The sequence below is a fragment of the Pan troglodytes genome, chromosome 14 (assembly GCF_028858775.2).
Source record: "Pan troglodytes isolate AG18354 chromosome 14, NHGRI_mPanTro3-v2.0_pri, whole genome shotgun sequence".
Classification (NCBI taxonomy): Eukaryota; Metazoa; Chordata; class Mammalia; order Primates; family Hominidae; genus Pan; species Pan troglodytes.
Genome location: NC_072412.2, coordinates 102981420 through 103004265, shown reverse-complemented (window position 1 = coordinate 103004265; position 22846 = coordinate 102981420). Strand labels below are relative to the sequence as shown.

At 38.0% G+C, this 22846-nt stretch overlaps 1 protein-coding gene across 18 annotated transcripts in view; it reads right to left on the bottom strand.

Annotated features, from left to right (window-relative positions):
- Positions 1-8244: 8244 nt before the first annotated feature.
- Positions 8245-22846, bottom strand: part of MBNL2 (muscleblind like splicing regulator 2) — a 254254-nt gene continuing 239652 nt past the window's right edge. For all 18 annotated transcript variants that reach the window (XM_054665482.2, XM_054665480.2, XM_054665484.2 and 15 more), the window contains one exon: positions 8245-11043. In XM_054665482.2, the coding sequence (XP_054521457.1) occupies positions 11029-11043 (15 nt within the window). In that variant the 3' untranslated portion in view covers positions 8245-11028. The remainder of the gene's footprint in view (positions 11044-22846) is intronic.

The window sequence follows — 22846 nt, the reverse complement described above, 5'->3', positions numbered from 1 at the left end:
GCCCTTTGTTTTTCATGTTTTCTAGCAGTTTGTAATACACGCATTAGAGGCTCAAAAATACTTGTTAAATAAGTGGATCTCTGCTTAGCTCCTTAGCCAAGAATATAGAGTGGGTGTAGCAAATGTATTGAATCACTATTTTAATTTCATAGTTTTAGATTTTTTATTTATGCCTATCTCTTCTGACATCCCAGACTTACTAATGATTCACTCAACAAATACGAATTGAAGTCTGCTGTGTTCTGACACCGTTGTGAGCAAAGGGGATATGGTGGTGATGTAGCTTGACTGTGTCCCCACCCAAATCTCATCTTGAATTGTAGCTCCCATAATTTCCACGTGTTATGGGAGGGAACCAGTGGGAGATAATTGAATCATGGAGGCAGGTTCCCCCATACTGTTCTCATGGTAGTGAATAAGTCTCACGAGATCTGATGATTTTATAATGGGTTTCCCCTTTCGCTTGGCTCTCATTCTTTCTTGCCTGCCACCATGTAAGATGTGCCTTTCACCTTCCACCATGATTGTAAGGCCTCTCCAGCCAAGTGGAACTGTGAGTCCATCAAACCTCTTCTTCTTTGTAAATTACCTAGTCTCAGGTACATCTTTATCAGCAGCATGAAAACTGACTAATAAAGGTGGTGAACAAAGCAAGGGACCTGCCATCACAGAGATTAAATTCCAATGAGGGGCAGATAATGCAACTGATACAGAGATGAGCAAGATGGTTACACAATGTGATAGCTGCTATGGCAGCAATAAACATAGTGCAGAGATGAAATATGCCACCTGAGGTCTGGGATGAGGTGATATCGCGTTCAGAAGAAAATGATTTTGCTATGACCCAAGAGAGAAGACAAGCATTTCAGGCAGAAGGAAGGGAATTCAGGAGGCAGAAAGAACTCTGTGTCCTTTGAGAAATGGAAGCATTCAGAGGGGTTAGATGGTAGTTTGCTCAGGGGAACATGGTAATGGATGAGGTTGGAGAAGGTGTCGGTCAGGGCAAAGCAGTTGAATTTTATCCTAAGAGCAGTGGGAAGTCAGAGAAGAGTGAAAGTTTATTGTCATTGTTACTTGTTTGTTTAAAATAGAGGATAGAGGCAGATTTGCCATGAAACTAATGAAGCTTAAGCTTCAGGACCTACCACTTGTGTGAGTCCTTTTAAGAACCTGGGAGGTGGCTCACACCTGTAATCTCAGCACTTTGGGAGGCTGAGGTGGGCAGATCATGAGGTCAGGAGTTTGAGACCACCCTGACCAACATGGTAAAATCCAGTCTGTATTACAAATACAAAAATTAGCCAGGTGTGGTGGCATGCTCTTGTAATCCCAGATACTCAGGAGGCTGAGGCAGGAGAATCGCTTGAACCCTGGAGGCGTAGGTTGCAGTAAGCTGGGATCATGCCACTGCACTCCAGCCTGGGCGACAGAGCAAGACCGTGTCTCAAAAAACAAACAAACAAACAAACAAACAAACAAAAACAGAAAGAAAAAGAAAAGAAAACCAAACCTGGGAGGAACTGTAGCTTTTGTAGCTTTGTATGTGTTCAAGGTCATGCAAGGTCATGGTTTTATAAAATTGGCAATTGTTTAGGACCACTCTCTTTTTCCATACTGACATCTGTTCCATCACACTCCCTTTTGTGGAGTGGCATTGGAGTGGCCATGGTCATTTTTGGTATTTGGCGCCAAAGAAGTTGACTGGCATACATCTAGCTTGGGCTTGGTGAAATACAGTTACATGGCTCATAGCCATTTCTGTGTTTGGCTAATGTTGTTAGCCATCTCAGTATAGGTGCTGCTTACCCAGTATTATGACATGAAGTACAGTGTACGACCATTGGTTTTCATCGCAATATGAGTGTGTCTTACAGCACTCAGCCCTGGGAGTAAGCAGGTAGTGGAAAGGAAACGGTTTGAGGTATATGTGGTGAATGCTAGTCCATGGGACATTCTAGTCATCAGATGCCTACAATTCTAAGCAGAGGATTTATTCTTTATTTATACTTATCCTTTAGGATAACAAAGCACAATTATAAATGCCAATTTTTTTCCTTTTCAAATAAGAATTGTGTAAAATAGAACTTAGAATTCTTGTGTTTGTATGATAAGCAGTGAGGATATGTGTGCGTATGTATATGTGTGAAGTTGCATGTTAAATTATCAATACAAAAACATCTACATTAAAAAGCAAATTTCTTCCAACCACACTACAAGTAAGATTGAATTACCTTTTTGTTATCTGTATAGGAAATGATATTACAAAAAAGTGTTATATGAGGATGTAATCAAAGGCTTAAATTAAACGTATCATAGTAGTGTATCCAATGGATAATTTATAAAAATGGCTTTTCTATATATTTAGTTTTGTATTTAACTTTATATTTATTTTGGGGTTCTTTTTCTTTAAGAACTCCCTTCCCCAATTTTATAAGTTTCCAGCCTCACAAAGCCTGGATCCATCTCTGATGGGAATGATGCCGTGATCTGATTTCTATTTTGTGAAGGTGCTGGCTGCCATGTGGAGGGAGAGCAGATCAAGAAGGAACAAGAGTAAAATTAGAGACATATGATGTGTTTGGATGTCTTTGCATCCAATGACAATTCTTTTGAATTGTTACTAACAAGGAACATCAAAATGGTCCAGTGTTGTCATTGGTCTTCATTCATTGCTTTGCAGAGTCAACAGAGTATCTGAAGGGAGATTGGTCCTGAGTACCACAGCACCACTTCTCAGACTTTAATGTGCATATGTGTCCCTTGGGAGTAGGTCTGGGGTGCAGCCTGGGATTCTGCATTTCTAGCAAGTCTTCAGGTAGTCCTGTGGCTGGCTCAAGGACCACATTTGGAGTAATAAGGTAGCAAAACACTACGGATCTAGAGGCAGACTGGCTGTGTTTGAATCTTCACTTCACTACAAACTTTGTGACTTGTTAAGTTATCTAAAGTTTCTAGTCCTCAGTTTTCTCATCTATAAATAGGGATGCTCATAATAGAATCAATCATTCAATTTATTGTAAAGATTAAATGAGACACTTCATGTTAAGAGGTTATCACAATATAAGGGTACAAAAAATGCTAGATATATTTGTTCTAGCTGCAGACAGCCCACTTGGCCTTTTGGGCCAAACTTGACTACGACGTCTTAGGAAGGGTTACTGAAGTTTCTTATGTGTATTGAAAGAAAGCAAGGGCCTACCCCTACAACACAGGCTAAGTAAAATTAGTCTGGTCAATGCAAACTTATAAACAATGAAATATATTTGCAAATCAAAATTACCAAGTACAATAAATGTTGAGTTCAGTCAGAAATGTGCTAGATGTTGATAAATCACAGACTGTTGTATCCAGAATGGAAGTTAAAAGATCTTGTATTCCAATTGCTTCATTCTGCAGACAAAACAGAAACAAACAAACAAACATAAGGCTCTCCCTGAGGCATTGTGGCTTTGGCCATGACATTCCCTGTGGGTCATGTCTCCTAACTGAAAAGCAACAGAAACCATGATCGAAGTATTTTATTAATTCTTTGCAATCTATAGAAAGCAATCTTTATTCAACCCCCCTTATTATAGCTATGGGTTAAATTGTGTCCTCCCAAAAACATACGTTTTAAGTCCTAACTCCATACCTGTGAATGTGGTATTTTTTTGGAAATAGGGTCTTTGCAGATGTAATCGAGCAAAGATGAAGACATTAGGGTGGGCTCTGATCTAATGTGACAAGTGTGTTCATAAGATGATGTGAAGGTAGAGACATGAAGGTAGAGACATACAAGGGGAAGGCCAGGTAATGACAGAGACAGAGTGGAGCCATGCAGCTGCAAACCAAAAAATGCCAAGGACTGACAGCCACCAGCAGAAGCTAGAAGAGTCAAGAAAGGATTCTACTGGAATCTCAGGAGGAACACAGCCCTGCTGACACATTGATTTCCAACTTCCAGCCTCCAGAGTTGTAAGAGAATAAATTTCTATTGTTTTTGTTGTTGTTATTGTTCTTGTTGCCTAGGCTGGAGTGCAGTGGCTTGGTCTCAGCTTACTGCAACCTCTACCTCCTGGGTTCAAGTGATTCTCCTTCCTCAGCCTCCCAAGTAGTTGGGATTACAGTGCGCACCACCATGCCCAGCTAATTTTTGTATTTTTAGTAGAGACAGGATTTCACCAAGCTGGTCTTGAACTCCTGACCTCAGGTGATATGCCCACTCAGTCCCCCAAGAGGCTGGGATTACAGGTGTGAGCCACTGCACCTAGCCTAAAATTTCTATTGTTTTAAGTCACCCTTTTTGTGGTTTGTTATGGGAGCCCTAGGAAACTGATACAATCCTCTTCCTCTTTTCTCTATTTTTAACAGGTTCTGTTCTGCCACATGATAAGCTTCTTGAGGGCAGAGCATTGGACTTTGGCCATGTTCACATCCCTTTAATGGCTTAGCAGGGCTTAGACGGTGCTCAGTGAACAGTTGTTGAATTGAAGTAATTATAGGTTTCCACAAAAATAATCTGGCTCATTATTTGTTATTATGAATTTTCTATAATTTGCCCATCAGTTTTTGGCATTAATTGTCATTGAGGAAATAGAAGAGGCGCCTCTTAGTTGCCAAGAGATGTTTGGACAGAAAAAGGAAATAAATACTTACAGGGAAACACAAGAGCTCATTTTAATATTATTTTAAGAATAATAATTGATATTCACTGAAATCTTGCTAAGTGTCGGGTCCCGCTCTATCTGGTTAGCATACATTATCTCACTTAATCCTCATTATGTCCCAGCAAGGTACATTCGATTGTGAGACTCGGCTTATTGGTGAAAAAACCTTGATGCTTAGGAGCTGTTAAAAAGTACTGTTGAGAGTTAAACTTGGGCAGCATGACCAGAAACTTAGCTCTTAACCAGCTCTTAAACTACTGTGGAATGCAGACACTGATCTTTCCATTCTGTAGCTCTGAAAAACATTCGACTTTGTGTTTATGAATGCTAATGTGTTTAGATTGCTCTCTATATAAATATATGCGTGTGAGAGTGTTGAAAATATATTTATTCTGTAGTACGTTTGTTACTTCCGTATATATCTGATCAATTTGCTCAGACATATTTAGAGCTTAAGAGGCAGCTTTTCTAAGCTGTCACGCTACTTTGAATACATTTCTCTCCCTCTGTAAAGCCACACATTTTACATTAAATGCATGGGTTTCCATCTCTGGACTGCAGAGCTTATTCACGGATCTCAGGAAAGAGACCTCCTTGCAACAGGAGCACTTTGCTACGATTTGGCTTGTGGACTTTTGTAGGGTGACCTTTTGTTGGAAGGAAATGTTCTCTAGCAAAAGAAAAGTTAGACTGCTCTGATTTAGATCATTTTAGTTTACACACAAGGACAAATATAAATCTCTTCCTTCATTTATATAAAACAAAGAATTGGAAAAACCCACAGAAAAGTTATGAGAGAAAGGGATCAACAATAGTAACATTCAATTTCTCAGCCTCTCTGGATGCAATTGGATTTTAGGGGTACACATTCATGTGTGGCCTTTATGCAGAAATTTATTCTCTCTGTCTCTTTTCCCCAGACTTTCAAGTTCTATCTTTTCACGTGCTGCTTCCACATGACTAACTGCATCATGACTTGATGCCACATTATTATTAGGAGAAATTCAATGACCATCATTATATATTTTATTTCAGGAGAACCACATAGAAGCTCGATAAACAAACAAGCAAACAAACAAAAAAACTCTGGGTAACACTGGAGTAATGGTACAATGTAACATTTCTTCTATTGCCTCCGGTCCGAATAAAGAATTGGGCCATGTCCTAAATCTGGCAGAGTACTTTGTAGCCCATAGTTTCAAAATATTTCCTAAATCATATTCTTGGGATAGGGAAGAATATCTTTATCTTAAGTAACCAAGTAAAGGATTCTTATAACTTCAACTTAAACCTGGATAAATGCTTCACTCTGAATTTTTTAGTGAAATTTTGACCGGAAGGCTACCACAAATAAAGCTCATTTCAACTTGGCTGTAGAGTTGGGGCAAGCCAGGGTTTGCTCTATGTGATCTCGAGAGTTATTTAATTTTTATGAGTCTTGATTTTTTTCATCTACATTATAGGTATAATAGATTCTTTGTAACCCTAAGAATTACGTAAAATGTATGTGAACAAAACCAGTTACTCTCTGTTTATGCCTTATTTCATGTGAACAACTATATGGGTTTTCACCAGATTTGATGGGATATCTGAAATTGTTTCATTATAATTTAGGCCAAGTAGCATTTATACAATTTACATGGTGGGTGCCACAGGGACACCTCAAATGGGTGGACATTTTTCAAAGTAGCTGACAGTGGAGGAAACTGAAGTCACAAGCCAGTTGGTGAAAGCTTTGACACGTACTGGACAGAGGTTTTCAGCTGAGCCGGGCAGCTAGTCACCCTAAGGGCAGACACTAGTAGTGTTGATCTAGAAGCAAGATGCTTCTCACAGCAGAATCTCTATGTACCTTGAAGAGGAATCTCTGTAGCAGTCAGAATTCACTTATCAGTTGTTAGTAATTCTCTCCAACACAGGGTGGGCTTGTTAGAAACATATATAGAATATTTAGCATAGAACTTGGCACATAAGTAGGTCCCTGGTGAACATTCTCAATTCCACCCATTCCCATCCTTGCCATCTATCTCCCCAGCTAAGAGCATAGAGGGAATCATTACTATGTTTCATTCTGTGTGAATCATACTTATTCACAGTGACTCAGTCATTTCTATGGAGATAAATCAGTCCAGCAACAATTGCCTAATATTTCAGAGACACCCTAGGATATTTTGGAGGTGGGGAGAGGGGGTGGGGGTTGCCCCTGCAGAAATCATTCTGCAGGGAACCACTACCGTCTTTTTGTAAATATCAGAACATTGAACTTTATTTTGGTTTTCCTAGCTGCCCCTAAAATCTGTGGCATTGCAATAGAACTTTAATCATAAAGAGTATATTTCTGATTTGAAACATCATTTTAAATTTGGAGAGCCCAAAACTGAAATGACACTTCTCTTTTGTCAGATAATTATAAGATAATTGATATTTTATACCCAAATATTTTCTATGCTGAAGAGATAGTTTTTTATCCTGAGAGGTTTAAGTTTTGTTTTTGATTTTGATGTAGTAGCATAAATAGCCAGTCTACTGATAGAAATTATACTTCATGAACTACAGTTTTAGATTTTTCACTTAAAATAATAACTTGCTCTCTGAAGTTGACATCTTGTACTATTAACAGAATGATTTTTGCAGGGAGTGACTGATGAGATAGGTTTTCTTTTGCATTACAGTACAAAAATCACTCATCCAAATATATAGCCATTTTTTCAAATATCCACAGAGGTGTTAAAAGTATTTTTACCCTTGGAAATCCTGATGGGATAGTTAAAAAATACAAGCAGCTTTATTTGTATCTGCTGAATATGGGTGTTTTCTATGCTATATCATAACCACTCAGGAGGCCTGAAGCTTTAAATCTGCCATGGAGAAAACTCATGTTTCTGCCTTGGCCCACAGAGAAGGCAATTTCTGCCAATCTCAGTGTGACAAGGAGTGTTCCCACCGAAAAGGCCAATAGCACCTTCCTTGACAAATATGGTGGGTCTCAAAAGGCTGAAGAAGGAGCTTCTGTTGCTCCTTCTGCCCACACACCACCTCTTAGGAGGAGACTGCTTACTGACAGAATAGCAGGGACCCTCATCACCCTTTCTGCTGAATTCCTGTTCTATTCTTGAGCCACCTAGCTAGGACCTCTGCATGGAATAGAACTCACCATTCTATCTCTTTCTGCAGCCTCAGGTCTGATTCATGTTATCCCATCAAGCTCTTACAGAAGCCTCTATTATACCTTAATGGGTCCTTTTTAAAATCTATTCATGAAACTGACATTTTGTTTCCCATTTAGTTACTGATGCCATTGATCCCATATCTTTTCATTATCAGTCTGAGATGTGAAGAAGAGGGCTGAGTGGTGGGCTTTATTTTCACTTCTAATTTTAAAGAATACTAAAAATACTTCTCAAATTACCATTTTTAATTGTTTTTCTTGCTGCTAAAAAGCCAAAGCCAAAAGCAAAAACTATCATCAGTTTTCCATTCGAAGACCCGAGTTTGGTCTTCTTTGAAGTTAACAAATACTGTATGTGTGAAGGTGAAAACTATTTTGTTTGGTGAATTATCAATCTGTCTCAACACAAAAAGAAGGAAGACTATACAATCCTTTTAAATGCTTCTTTTATTTCATTGGTTGTACATTGGGTGAGTGAACTGAATATTACAACCAAAACATAGTATTGATACAAATTAGACTCCTGTTTACACTGTAAGGTAATGAATGAGGGAATTCTTTAAGTGTTACAGAAAGATTTAGTAGAAATGTTACCAGTGGTATGGCTGAAAGAATATTTCGGTGAAGTGCTGTTATATCCTGAAAACCAAGAGTGAAATGTAGTTCCCATACAAGTGGAGAGTTAGTCTCTTAACTACAGTATTTGTTGAACTGATATCTTCATGTCTTGGATATTGGTGATTTTTGTTTTTTAATTAAACAAAGCATTTAAGATTTATTCATCATAGTCAGACTTCTGAATATAAACAAACTTTTGGCAAATAATATTTATACAGAAAAATAGTTTTAGATCCTCTCAAATCCCAGAATTATTCTATAAAATTACATTATAAATAAATAAAAAGCAAAATCTGTTGTACATATATTTGTACATCTATGCATTCGCCTTGCCTCCTCCTTATTGTAAATGGCATATTTATGACTCTTTGCATATTGTAATCACAATTCTGGAAAATGGATATCATAGTAAAAAATACAGTCTTCTATATTTGCTTGGGGTTACAGGTGATGTTTTTGATGCTCCATTATTAAAGGGCTGAAAATAGTTGTGTGCTAATAATTTTAAAAATCAAAATCATGAAACAAAAGAAAAAAAGAAAGACAATGTTACAACAATTAATCTACAAAAATATTTCAGTGATTCCCATAATTTACCTTTTAGTAATGTATACTATGTTTTCAATGAGTTTAAATGAATTAACAAAGAAAAAAAACAGAAAAAAGAAAACAAGTTTGAATGTTTTAGGCAAGTTGTAGCGTAACTACATTGTTATAGTTGAGAAAATTACAAATATCAATAATACATAAAGATGAAACTACCAAAGTAATACAAGTTAGATACAATACTTTTCCACAAATTAAAACAAATGCAACGATACAAGCACTATGTAAGAATACATTTAGCGTGTGACTTTCTTTTAGATAGGGTTATCAGATCTACGATATAAGATAAATAGATAGTAATTCGACTTTGACCAACATGAATTAAAATGCAGATTTCTTTTTTTCCTCAAACAAATAATGATACGGTTGGTGCATCTAGTTTTCAGAACAGGCGATGATCCCAAATTTAAAATATTTTACATTCAATCTCAAAAGTCAAAATACTTCAATCACTAATATGTTCACAAAGAAAATGGATGTTTGAAACAATTACACATAATATTCATTTATAACAGCTGTTTTGTTTTTTAAACAATAATTTAAAAACTATGTAGGTACTGTATAGGCTATGTGCAACATATAAAATGTGAAATATGAAATATTTGGTACGATAGTGCTTAAAATAAACTTTAAAACAAACTTTCTGAACAAAATTTAATTGTATCGCTATTACCTTGAAGATCAACCAAGTATTTAAAAAAGTAAACAACATTAAAATATGTTTCATCCATATATAGTATATATATGTATGTGTATATATAATATGTATGTACTTGTATTAAAGTTTTTTATACTTTTGAGACATAAAATATGCTTTAAGGTGAAAGAATTAAAAGAACTATTTTTTTCCATGCTGTAGTCAGTTACAACCCTTTAATCCAACTTTTGAAATGCAAAACAGTAATGGATTTTTTAAAAAGTGAAACTATCTACTTTTTGTTTACATAGTAATTTAGATTAAAGTCACAGTCAAATTTGCAGTGACTAAACTCAAACTTACTTAAATTAGAATATTATACAGATCTCCTCACCTACAGCTTCCTTGTTTGACTAGGTTTTTAGTTAAGAAGAGTTATTCTGTAACAGGCAACCGGATGGTGAGTTTGAAAGACTAATCTCTTAGATTAGACTGTTGGCATGGGCCTCTCATTCTTGTCAAGCTGGATGAAGTCTGGCAAAATCTAGGCACTTCTACAAAGTCTCTCTTATAAAACAACTTTAAAAATATACTTGTAAAATAATACCTTCAAGACTTTGTTTGGTGGGGTATGAAGCTCATACCGTGCAAAGTTTCTTTTTCAATCTATTTAATGTTAATCTAGAATCACATGATTCAACGTGGCATCTCCAGGCAAACCAAACACCACACTTTGATGTGTCCCCAGTACTTGTGCTTGAATTTCCATTCAAATTTTAGACCTGCAGGACAGGTATCGGTTTTACTTCACCTCTCATCTTTGCTGCAGCATTTATATTGTCAAGAAGTGAAACATACCCTTTGATCCAGTGGGTAAATGACATGACAGTAATTAGAGCTAGAATCGAACCTGCCCTTGGAATATGTTTCTTTTTTAACTAATGCTAATTGTTTATTGCTAAATTTGAAATATTCTGAATCGAAATGAGTAAACTGGCTGGACTTTCTGCATCAGCTATAGTTATGGAGATAAGACAATATTCCTAGGACAGAAACTATGTTTAGAAACCCTTTAAAAGTAAACTTTATCCTTTATGTCTTTAAACATCACAGCTGGTCTCAGGTAGTTAACTATCTTAGGTTGGAATATACTAAGCATACCATATTTAATACTCATATATGAGATAGCAGCACTAGCTTCTTAGAGTTGTGGTCTGTCCAGAAGAACTACATCTTTATTTAGCATGCAGTTTGTGGCAATTCTATTGAGGAGGAAACAGGATAGTATGTACAGTAACAATGTTTAGTTATTCTCAATGCAGATTCTTGGCATTCCATTCCGTTTCTGCTGATTATTTCAGAATTATCTGTTAAAGAGAAAGACAAGCATGATTTAGGTATCCTTCTGGGAGGAAAAATAATGAGTTTAAGTTTTACTCTTCAAAAATAGACATTTGAAAATCAGAGTTTTCTTCAATCTCTCATTATTTTGATGCAATTATAAATTTGCACAATACCCGCCCTTCATGCTGAAAAACTTTACACTTAACCACTTCTGCTATGTGGCCACTATAAAGAAAGATGATTCAAATGCACAGTACTTTCTGGAAAACTGTGGCAGCATATAGAGAGGCATGCATGTTTAGACCACAATTTCTTTTTAAAATTTTTGCTTTATAGCTCTTTATTATACATTCACATTATTGTCCAATTAATATTTGCTACGGTGATCAGAAAGTCTAATCAGAGAATTTGTTTGTACTGAAAAGTCATTTGTAAGGCTTAAATATAAATATTTCAAAATCTATAATAATCAGATATTATTTATCTATTAACTTGCATTTTTAATTCAAAAATGTATTCCCATCAAAAGTAATTTTGTTCCCAACACATAACGACAACCAGTTTCAAATTCAAGGTATATTTAAATGTCACATATCAAAGAGTAAAAGGGATAACAGTCTATTAAGGCAGTTAAAAAGTTCTTAATACATCCAAAAGCACAGCTAAAGCACAGATAAAGGTAAACTATTAAGTGCAAGCTGTGGTCCCTTGAGTCTGATCTCTAAGTTCATTTCCAGCTCCATACCTTTGCAAAGGAGAAGGAATTTGGCCCGTGTGGTCCAATCCATTAAATGTCAAGGTTAAAAGCCAAGTTTTTAACACACCCTAACAAAACTATTTAATCTTTTCTAATGCTTTGACCAAATTTTGTGTAATTAATAAGCAAAGCGTTTATTCATTAAACAAGAGTCTGTTAGGAAATAACTGGTAAAATTTGTTTATAATGAGAGTCAGCTAATACTTCTGCACACTAGGATTCAATTCCCAACAAAAGCCTTATTTTCCTAAGCATACTGTATTATCCTGTTATGTTATAATTTCTCCACGTGGATATTTTTTCCCTTTAAGTGAGTGCTCCTGTACTTTATATGCAACAATTTTAGTATATGTTCCTCCCATGAAATAAACATGAGTAGTCTTTATTTTATTGAAACAGACAGATGTGTAGAGAATTCATAAAAATAGAGAAAGAACTAATTTACATTAAATATTTATAGTAAATGGAAACTTAAAACTTCAGATAAGGTCATTCTTTGATTCTTAAATATTCCTAGGAATGTAAAATTAACTGGGAAAAATAGCATTCCTTGTCTTGTGTACTAACAGACATGAATAAAATTAATAAGATATTATTTTATATGTAAACACAGCATCTAGTATTTGAATACTATTATCTTTGAATATTATCATTGCCAATAGGTAATATTCAAATTTTCTAGATTTAGATATTAAATAGAAATTTTGTGATTTCATCCCTTAGTTTCAAGCCTATCTGTAAGTTTTCCAAATAAGAATGCACCCTAGTCCATCAAATCATGTCTGATTTTTCTTTTTCTTTTACTTAAAAAAAAAACTTTCTAAAATAACTCTGGAAAAAAAATTGCAGTTTCTTTATTTCCTTTCTTTCTTTCTTTCTTTCTTTTTTTTTTTTTTTTGAGACAGGGTCTCCCTCTGTTGCCCAGTTAGGAATGCAGTGGTGTAATCACAGCTCACTGAAGCCTTGAATTCCTGGCCTCAAGCGATCCTCCCACTTTAGCCTCCTGAGTAGCTGGGACTACAACCACGCACCACCATGCCTGCCTGATTTCCATTTTTATTTTTGTAGAGATGGGGTCTTCCTGTGTTGCCCTGGCTTGTCTCAAACTCCTAGGCTCAAGAAATCCTTCCACCTCAGACTCCCAAAGTGCTGGATTATAGGCGTGAGCCACTGTACCCAGCCAGTTTCTTAAATTGATATATAATAATATGTATTTTAGAATGCATTTAGATTCTTGCTTATTTGCTGAAATTGAAATGCTATAAAGAATGAAATTCCTAACCATCTGGAAAAGAAGTATTCTATGAAAAGCATAGCAATGGCAAATTAGAATGGGCAAACGTGGGTTATGGAAGTTACCTATGGCAAGGCTTTGAACTTGTATTTGACGAACAGACATAAATGACCACTGAAATTTAATTGGACTGTAAATCAGTCTTGGAGCTAACTAAAGCATAAACTAGTCTCACCCAGACTGCACTTCCCCTCTGCCCCAGTCTACCGATGAGCTATTATATGAATAAAGACATCAATAAAAATGAGCCCTGGGACTATTGAACTCTCAGCTGTGACTGCTGCCTGGCATCTAGGCCAGAAAACTCTGGCCATCCCCTGGTCTTTGTCTTTGGCTGTCATTTGGTATAAAAAACGAATCACACTCTTGGCATCTGTGAACTTCAAGAGGTTCAACAGATTTAATCTTAGAAGGTGGGAAAGCTTTGGGTGTTTTTCCTTATAGGTTCCATTTTTGGGTGGCAGCATTTTTCTTGGAAATATCTTCTGATTATTAAATTTTTTTTCCTGAGAAATACAGCTTGCCGATACAGTCTGTATTATCTGTACTCTGGGGTGAAATATGCCCTGGAGATATAGACAGAACAGGGATACAGATCAAGAACAGTTATCAACTGAGGGCCTGTCATATCACTAGCACCCATCTGATTGCACTTCTGTTGTTAGGAGGCACAGGACCTTACAGGCCCGAGAGTCCCAGGGGAGTGTGGGACAGATCTAGCCGGAAGACCACCCACAGGACAAGAGGAAAGTGGAAAGCCAAGTGTGTGTGCTTGTGGGGACTGGCGGGAGGGAGAGGAGAAGCTGCTTTGAGGGAAAGAGGAACCTCTTGTCTAGTTTTTAACATGGCTTTTCTTTATTCAGATTATATGTTGATTTAGCACTAAACAAACATAATTTAATGTTTGATGAATAGATACATTTTGTGTGCTTTCCTGTTACCTCTTTTCAGAGATTTTCTCCCATACCAATGATATATATATACACACACACATATATATGTATATATATGTATATATATGTATGTATATATGTATATATATGTATGTATATATGTATATATATGTATATATGTATGTATATATATGTATATATGTGTGTATATATATGTATGTGTATATATATATGTATATATATAAACTTTTTCCATCTTTATTGTAGTTTTGTGGCCAGGAGGATCAAAACCTTCATGGGGTGCCTGAATATTTCATTACAGATAAGAAACATACCTTCTTAAAATACCAGGCTTATATGTGGCCCTGGCACATGGGCTACACATCTGATGTGGATCAACCTTAATTTTGAACTTCTCCATTTCTTAAAATGCTAATTAAAATACAGTTCACCAAAGTGAGCTCAACAGACCAACTGTCCATCACTTCTTTCCTGTCCTGCATTTGGTCAAAGCTGGTGCCCAAAGTTCCCTACTCAACCTCCAAGGCACAGCACCCCATGCTGTCTTGAAAGGGAAGTGGAAAACTCATAGGGTCTGCCGGGGTATGCGTAAGTCAGAGAAACAGCCACCACACTGGGGGTCTCCTGCCAGTCTCCTCTCCGAAGCACCCTTGTTTTTGTTTGAATTTTAAGATATATCCCCTTGATTTTCAGGAGGCTCTGAGAATTTACAAGCTAGAGTCTTACAAGCTAGGTCAGTATTGTGATCATATTTTGCAGACATGGAAAAGATGACGTGCATAATTTTAACTGGCTTGCACAATGTACAAAGTGCTTGCACAAACCAGCATGAGTTTGGAGATGTCACTCTGTTCATTGGTGAAGGCATCCCCTCCAGGGCATGGGGACGGTCTGAGATAGGGCGACGGGACACAAAGGTTCCAAAGAGCGTGGCTGTGCCTCATGGAGCCTGCTTCAGAGGATGCTTAGAAGAACCCCTGTGAGCTTGGGAATCAGGGGAAGGCGAGGCCCTGGGGTGGAACCTACAGCAAATGCACTTGGAGCTTTAGAGGGGAGACAGTGAGACTGTCTGGAGGGGCTAGATGGGTGGAAATTGCTGGGGGACTGTGAGGCTTCTGGGCCTCTCATTCAGGGCATCCTTGCCTGGGTGGTCAACCACATCCTGCCCCAGGGCTCCTCCAGATGGATGTTGCAAACGTGTCTGCTTACAGCATCAGAACACCCTACCGCACCACAGTGCCGCTGCCTCAGCTGCTGAGAAATCTTGGCAAACTATGACGGTAGGAAAGAAATCAAAGATATTCAACAAGCTATATTTCTATTTGTCTCCCTGGGAGACTATTGCCTCAAGTAAGTAGTGTTTTATATAACAAAGCACCATGACAGGAGAAGGAAGTTAAATTATTAAATAAGATTCTAGCTAATCTAGTATGGTAAATCAAAATTCTGAACTGCAAGCATTATTTTCAATTCCTTTTTCCACTAAAAGGAGAACAGACAAAAATAAGAATAGCTGATGCCCACAGTATCTGTGATTCTGTTTTTAAGGCAAAGATACACTTGATCTCAAATCATGAGTACTTTTCTAAATCTTCAGTGGCCCCTCTGGTTGGAACAAGAGTATCTCTGATGCAAAAATATCAGCTGGCTACAATGGAGTCTGCTTATCAATAAGGAAAGGAAATCACATTAAGTGAATTAAACTGTCTCCCCTAGGTGGTTGGATTTAAGAATCTGATGATTCTGCTCAATATACATTCTCAAGTTACCCCAATGTGAATCCAGTACCTGATTAGTTTCATATTTACTTGTTGAAGACAAAGCATGAATGGCTTCAAAAGCATCAAATGGGTTATTTTTCTATCAAATATGTTATGAGCAGCCATTTAATAATTATAGTGTCCTCAGTGAATTGCCTGCCATTGACTCACAGTGCAGTGGTAGCCAAGCTTACTAAAAAGTGGACCAGATTAGGTACTGTCTAATACTAAGCCTCCTGGGGCCAGGCAGGAAAGATATGTAAGTGAATAGGCCAGGTCGAGGGTGTGGCAACAGCTACTCAGCCCCAGCCAAGTGCTACCTGCGGAAACATGGGCTCCATATTGACCTTTTCATTTGCCAAAAGAAGCTGGAAATTCAGCAATGAATTCACATCACAGAAAACAACCCTGTGTGGATCATATATGTCTTTGGGCTAAATTCAGCTAAGAGCTGCTGGTTTGTGTCCTCATCAGCTTTACTTTCTTGAAGGCAATATCCACTATATTCACTAAGTCTGGATGGCTTCCTGAGCTGGCATCAGCCAACGCTACAGGCAACATCATGGCAGGCAGCAGTGGTAAGAGTGAGACCAGGAGAGCAGGTCTACAGGAGAGTTAGTCCTACAACTTTCAGACATTTGGCTTTCGCCCAAAGAAAGAGAGTATGTGACCAACAAGGCACCCTCTACCTAAAAAGAAAATACCAACCCTCCCTTGACTGAGTCATCAGTTATGAAACATGCATGTTTTCTTGTCTCTGCCATGTGATGATGGATTTAGGCTGAGCCATCCATACCTGTCACTCATGATGTGCGCTCAAAAAAGAGCTGAACAGGGTGGGAAACACACTTGGTTCAAAGCAAAATAGTCTCTGCAGAGACTGAAACACTGAACTTGAACTAATCAGCACCATGAACTTAACAGCTGAACTAACCGGTCCTGATGCAGAATGGTGCAAGAGAAGACAAATCAATGTAGAATTTCCTTAGTATTTCAGAGGTACCAAGTATTAATACATTCTGGGTTTTCTACCTTGAGGTTGATCTCCAGGAATTGTACGTATGTATAACTTTGGAAACTGTGTGCTTCTAGGTGACTTCTAGAAGTGTTTATACTTCTTATGCAAAAGTGCTCATTTCAAAGATTCAAGGATGTCAGATGAGTTATTTTTTAAAATGATAGCTCAATATTAAATTTGGTAAGAACTGTTCCTGCTCTGCTTAATTGATAGGAAAACACTCCAGTGAAAATGCCAAGAATTTCCATATATGCAAGTCATCAAGCAATTAGAAAAGAGAAATAATGGATGTTTTGGTTCAGTCTTCCTGTGAATAGCCATTAGGACTGTCTTTCTAATGTTGAGTTTGGATGGCATAGATAAAAAAATACCTTATAACATATTTGTGCAGCCTTGCTAAACTACTAAGGAATCTCAATGAGTCTTGATGTCACTAACATGGAGTCTCAAGTGGGTACTTCCAAGCAGGGCTGGTGCACTAACTGGGTCCACAGCCAAACCAAGCTCTTTAAGGACAGGGGGACTGTCTCATTCATCTTTATAGCCCCAGTATCTAGGATAGGGCTGGGAATTTATTAATTATTGCTTGCATGGATGGCTAAATAAATTGAAGTCATTGAAGACACAGTGCCACAATGCTGGCATCAACAGAAGACCACCAGACCATTCATGGGAGAAACAGGAATGGGGCAGAAAAAGAACCCTTTGCACAAGATGTGTCATCTGTGCACCTTTTTAGGGTAGTTAAGGACTCAGAAATATCTAAGAGAAATAAACATTCCCTCCCCATTCTCCCATTCTCCCTACTCCCCATTATAGATAAAGGGGAAAATATTCCAGGCTGGGGGCAGAATCACTCACAGAGACGGGAAATACAGCAGATAAAAATCCACCTAAAGTAACCTTCTAGACTTGGTAGGTTTCTTAGAAATCTTTTGCCATGGTTACAAGGCCCTGTTTCCCCAGAAGGCAGTTAAAGATATTAATAATATTTCACTGCCTCTTTAAACAAAATTTATTATTAATTTAAAAATAGGCAATTAAGTGGCATTTCCTAAAAATAGGGCTAAGCTAAGGAGGCTCGCACGTTGCTCACTCTCCCAGTCTGTGTTTCTTCATCCAGTGTTTTCTTCTGATTCTGTCCCACAAGTTCCTTCTTCCCACTCTCTGTTAGCATTGCCTCCTCCTTCAGTTTGTGCACCATTTAATATTCTCTCCACCTTTTCCCCACTGCCCCACACCTCTTCTCCACAGCAGCCATGACTGTCTGAAATGCCCTGATCTTGCCTGAGAGGCTACACTTGTGAGATCTTTCAGCTGAAGCAAACTGCACAGAGGCAAAGGGACATGTGTACATTTTGACTCCAGTATAATTCAGTACTTAATCACAGTATGGATTACTGAAGTCAAAAGAAGTGTCTTAGTCTCTTAGTGAATATATGGTATCAGATAAAAAAGTAATTAAAGCAATTATAATTATACATGTTAACAAATGTACACTTTCAAGAACTTTCTTTGGCCTATTTCATGACTATAAAATTTTAAATATAGGCCGGGTGCAGTGGCTCATGCTTGTAATCCCAGCACTTTGGGAGGCCTAGGTGGACAGATCACTTGAGGTCAGGAGTTCGAGACTAGCCTGGCCAACGTGGTGAAACCCTGTCTCTACTAAAAATACAAAAATTAGTTGGGTGTGGTGGCGCACGCCTGTAATCCCAGCTACTTGGGAGGCTGAGGCAGGAGAATCACTTGAACCTGGGAGGTGGAGGTTGCAGTGAGCCGAGATTGCACCACCACACTCCAGCCTGGGCAACAGGACGAGACTCCCGCTCAAAAAAAAAAAAAATAATTATATAAAAAGCTCAGAGATCATCAGTAGTCTATGAAAAGACACTTAAAAATAGTCTGATTCATTATTCTGGGGGAATATTGTTTGGAGGTTGGGCAGTGTCATGCCATATTTGACTTATTTTCAAAATGTAGTTTTATTTGCACAGAAAAGGCATACACTGAGGTCCTGGGGAAAAATTATCAAATATGACAATCAGCTTTACTCTGGAGAAGAGCACACTGAGGTTGTAATGTCCGTAATATTTCATAGCACCTTCAAGAGGAGTTTTGCCAGAATTATTGTTTTGTCCTCTGCTGTTTAGTAGAAAGTTTATATTCAAAGCTCTAATTCCCCTAGTTTCAATGATACTTTTTGTGGATGACTCATTTCTGTCCAATATTTTCCACTTGATTATATTTGAACAAAATATTTTTAGATATACTAAAGAAAAATTGTCATTTAAAACTATTAATAATTGAGGTTTTACATGAAAAGCAATAATACTGTCCTCGCTGAAGATTACTGACCAGGGTTCACATTGACAACTTAGAGTATCTGGATAAAATTCATAAATGGGAATGCTCAACTTTGAATAAGATTCTGCTCTTTGCATGAGTCCATGTCACCTGTAGAAACATCTAGGTTCTTATGAGTATTGCAGTTAGGCTTTGATTATAATCCCCTCCCTGACTCCAGACAGTCTCCTTCAATCCTAGCTCCCCTGGGGGAATTCTGAGGATCATTTCTGTGGCTCTCATGCTGAGATGGGAATCTTGTCCTCAGACCATCTAACAACCCATATGTCATCCAAGGGTGAACACTTTTCTTCTCCTATATGATATAAATGAGGATGAAGGTAAAGAGGCATGAGAAGGAGACTTTTCTTTCCTGGCCCTTTCCGCTGGTGTTCTAGAAGTGTTTTAAGCAAAGACATATTCAAGAGCACTGTGTATTTATTCGGAAGGAGGGGAGTTATGCGACTGTGTTTCCTCAGCAGGTGCCAGAAAAGGTAAAATCAAAACAAAACCCTAGATTGGAAGGACTGCATGATAGCCAGGAAAAAAAAAGTGAAACCCTGTCTCTACAAAAAATACAAAAAAATTAGCTGGGCATGGCCCAAGTGAGGCTAAGGCAGGAGAATCACTTGAACCCGGGAGGCGGAGGTTGGAGGTTGTGGTGAGCCAAGATCACGCCACTGCACTCCAGCCTAGGTGACAGAGTGAGACACCCTTTTCAAAAAAAAAAAAAAAAAAAAGTAGTTGGCAGATGAAACCATGGCATCAAGAGAAATGGGGAAGAAGGTGGCGTGAATGGGTCTGGTGGCTACCAAGAAGCAGGCCCGAGATTTTATCTTCCTATTCCTTACCCAACATTTGTGATTCCACACCATACTTCCCATTCCTACTCCACAGGCTTTCCCCGGATGACATTCTAGTCATGGAATTCACCACGGATTATGGCTCCTCCACAGCTCCAGCAGGTGGAGGAGGTGACGGAATTTTCTATTTTCTGTTGCATGGACATCTGGGGGTTTGGTGATATCTTTCTTGAATCCCAAAGATATAGCAACATCATAGACATGAGTGGCATTTGGCCTGGGCCATGCTTTAGCACTGTGTTACTTATAAAAAAATGCCACAAACTAAATACAATGCTTGTAGGCCAGCCCAGAGATCTAACCACCAAGGCCATGGCTGTCTCTGTAGGACAACTGAATTCCAAACCAAATGACAAAGGTAATTTTGAACATGTTTAAAATTAGGGACTGTATGTGTACTAAAGCAGGATAAATTCCTCTACTAAATCAAGAAAAAATATATAATATGTGGGACACACTAAGAAAATATTTGAAAGTGTTTAAAATATTTACAGTAAGTTGTGTAGGAAGTGAGGCTCTCTGAGATTAAATAGGCTGCTTCACTGAAGATGACTCCTGGACATAAAGTAGAATCTGAGAAAACATTTTTATACCTTTAAAAATCAGCACTGTATTCACTGCTGTATTCCCAAGGTAGGTCTTAATATTATGTAACATAATATGTAATATATGTAATATGCAGACAATATGTTACATAATATTAATTAATATCATATGTAACATAATATTAAGACCTACTTTGTTGTATACATTGAAAATATTTTCCTAATGTATCTATTTTTGTTCATGGTTATTATTGATATAAGTATATCTGGAATATTTTAACGGAACTGGCAACTCAGGAGTGAAAAATAAAAATTTAATAAACGTGAAAGTTAAAAAAATTAAAGCAACAAGGGAATTCCAAAAAAATTCATTTATGCAGCAACAGAAAAGAAATTTCAAAAGCATTCATATATGATATGGGTTTTTTTCAAAATGAGATTTTGCTCCCAGTAATAAATTGAAGATTCAGGTCAAGAAAAATCACAGAAAGAAGATATTGTTGGATTTAACATAAAATGTCCAATCCTGCTCAATGCCCTGCTTTTGTATCCGTTACCATTATGTTGGACTTAGAATCCTGGGCACATTTTGGCCACAGTACCCATTTTAACAGTGGAGTAGAATGTGTAATTTAGCCTGCTAAGAATTGGCTTTTAAGGCATCAAAGGGAGAAAAGCAACCAAATGCTAAAATGCAGTAAAAGGAACAGTAAGATTAATGTAATGTACCGGACTTGGACATGTGTCTTTGTGTATCGTCATCATCTTACACATTTCTCAAACTGGTGGGATGCTGCTGCCATATAACAAATTTTCCAGCAAAAAAATTAGTGTTTTTTTCTTTTTAGTTCTTTGCCTGTGTGTGGTGTGTGTGTGTGTGTGTGTGTGTGTGTGTGTGTGTGTCAGAGAGAGGGAGAGAGAAAGAGAGGGACAGAGAGGGAGAGATAGAGAGGTTAACAAAAACCACTCAATTGTGTGTAAAATCTAGGTGCAAAGGAAAAATCAAAAAGAGTATTGGAGGGGAATTTCAGGAGGCTTGTCTGTGCCACCAGTCAGATTTGTGCCCTTTCGAGCCTTAGTTCCTCACTTGGCTTGTATCACGCTGGCACCTCCGCAGTGCGGTAAGTAGTTAAGCCAGGTCACCATCTGCCCTCCCCAGTAAGCCCTCAGGAAGTGCCAAAATAGCCAATCGTCGGCAAAATGGAAACCAAAGGAGGAAAATGTTTAAAGAAGGAGGAGAGCTCCCACATTCTCTTGTATTTCTTTATTACTAACCATCCCCCATTAAAGCTCGGTGGTGAGGCCCATTCTTTCAGCATCACCATTTACTTTCTGAGATGACCCTTCTCATATGATAAGGACTCTGACTGTAATTATTTGTACATTTGTGTATCGCCTGTCCCCCTCACCATGTAAGACCCATAAGAGCAGGAATTACTGTTTTCATTGCTGTATTCCCACAATTCTGAACTGTACATGGCTCAAGGTGGGTGTGGTTTTTTGTTTGTTTGTTTGTTTTTGCCAGAGTCTTGCTCTGTTGCCCAGGCTGGAGTGCAAAGGCACAATCTTGGCTCACTGCAACCTCTGCCTCCCAGGTCCAAGCGATTGTCCTGTCTCAGCCTCCCGAGTAGCTGGGATTACAGGTGCCCACCACCACACCTGGCTAATTTTTGTATTTTTAGTAGAGATGGGGTTTCACCATGTTGGCCAGGCTGGTCTCAAATTCCTGATCTCATGTGATCCGCCCACCTCAGCCTCCCAAAGTATTGGAATTATAGGCATGAGCCACTGCGCCCAGCTCAAGGTGGGTTCTTAGCGTACATTTGTTGAGAGAAGATATAAAGATATGTTGCCACAGACATGGTTTCATTTAGAAAGAATACGTCTTTGCACTCAGTTCCTTGCCTTATGAAAACAGAATTCTTAAAGGGAAACGTGGCAGCCATAAAGAATTTTTATTGCAAGAAGAACCATTTTATACTATAAGATTTTATTAAATGAAAACCTAGGTCCAATCAGACATTGTCCTTGTCACTCCTTAATCCTTTCTTTGGAGAAATGACCACTCAGATCTTTTGTCTATTTTTTAAAATTGTGGCAAAATAGACATAGCATAAAACTCACAATTTCACCATTTTGAAGCGTACAGTTCAGTGGCATTAACTCCATTCACCTGGTTGTGCCACCATCACCACCCTCCATCTCCAGAATGTCTCCTCATTCCAAATGACACCTGCCCCCGTAAGAGAATAACTCCACATCCCCCTTTCCTGCCAATCCTGAATCCCTTTCTCCTTCCATTCCTTCTTTCCCACCCTCCCACCCTTTC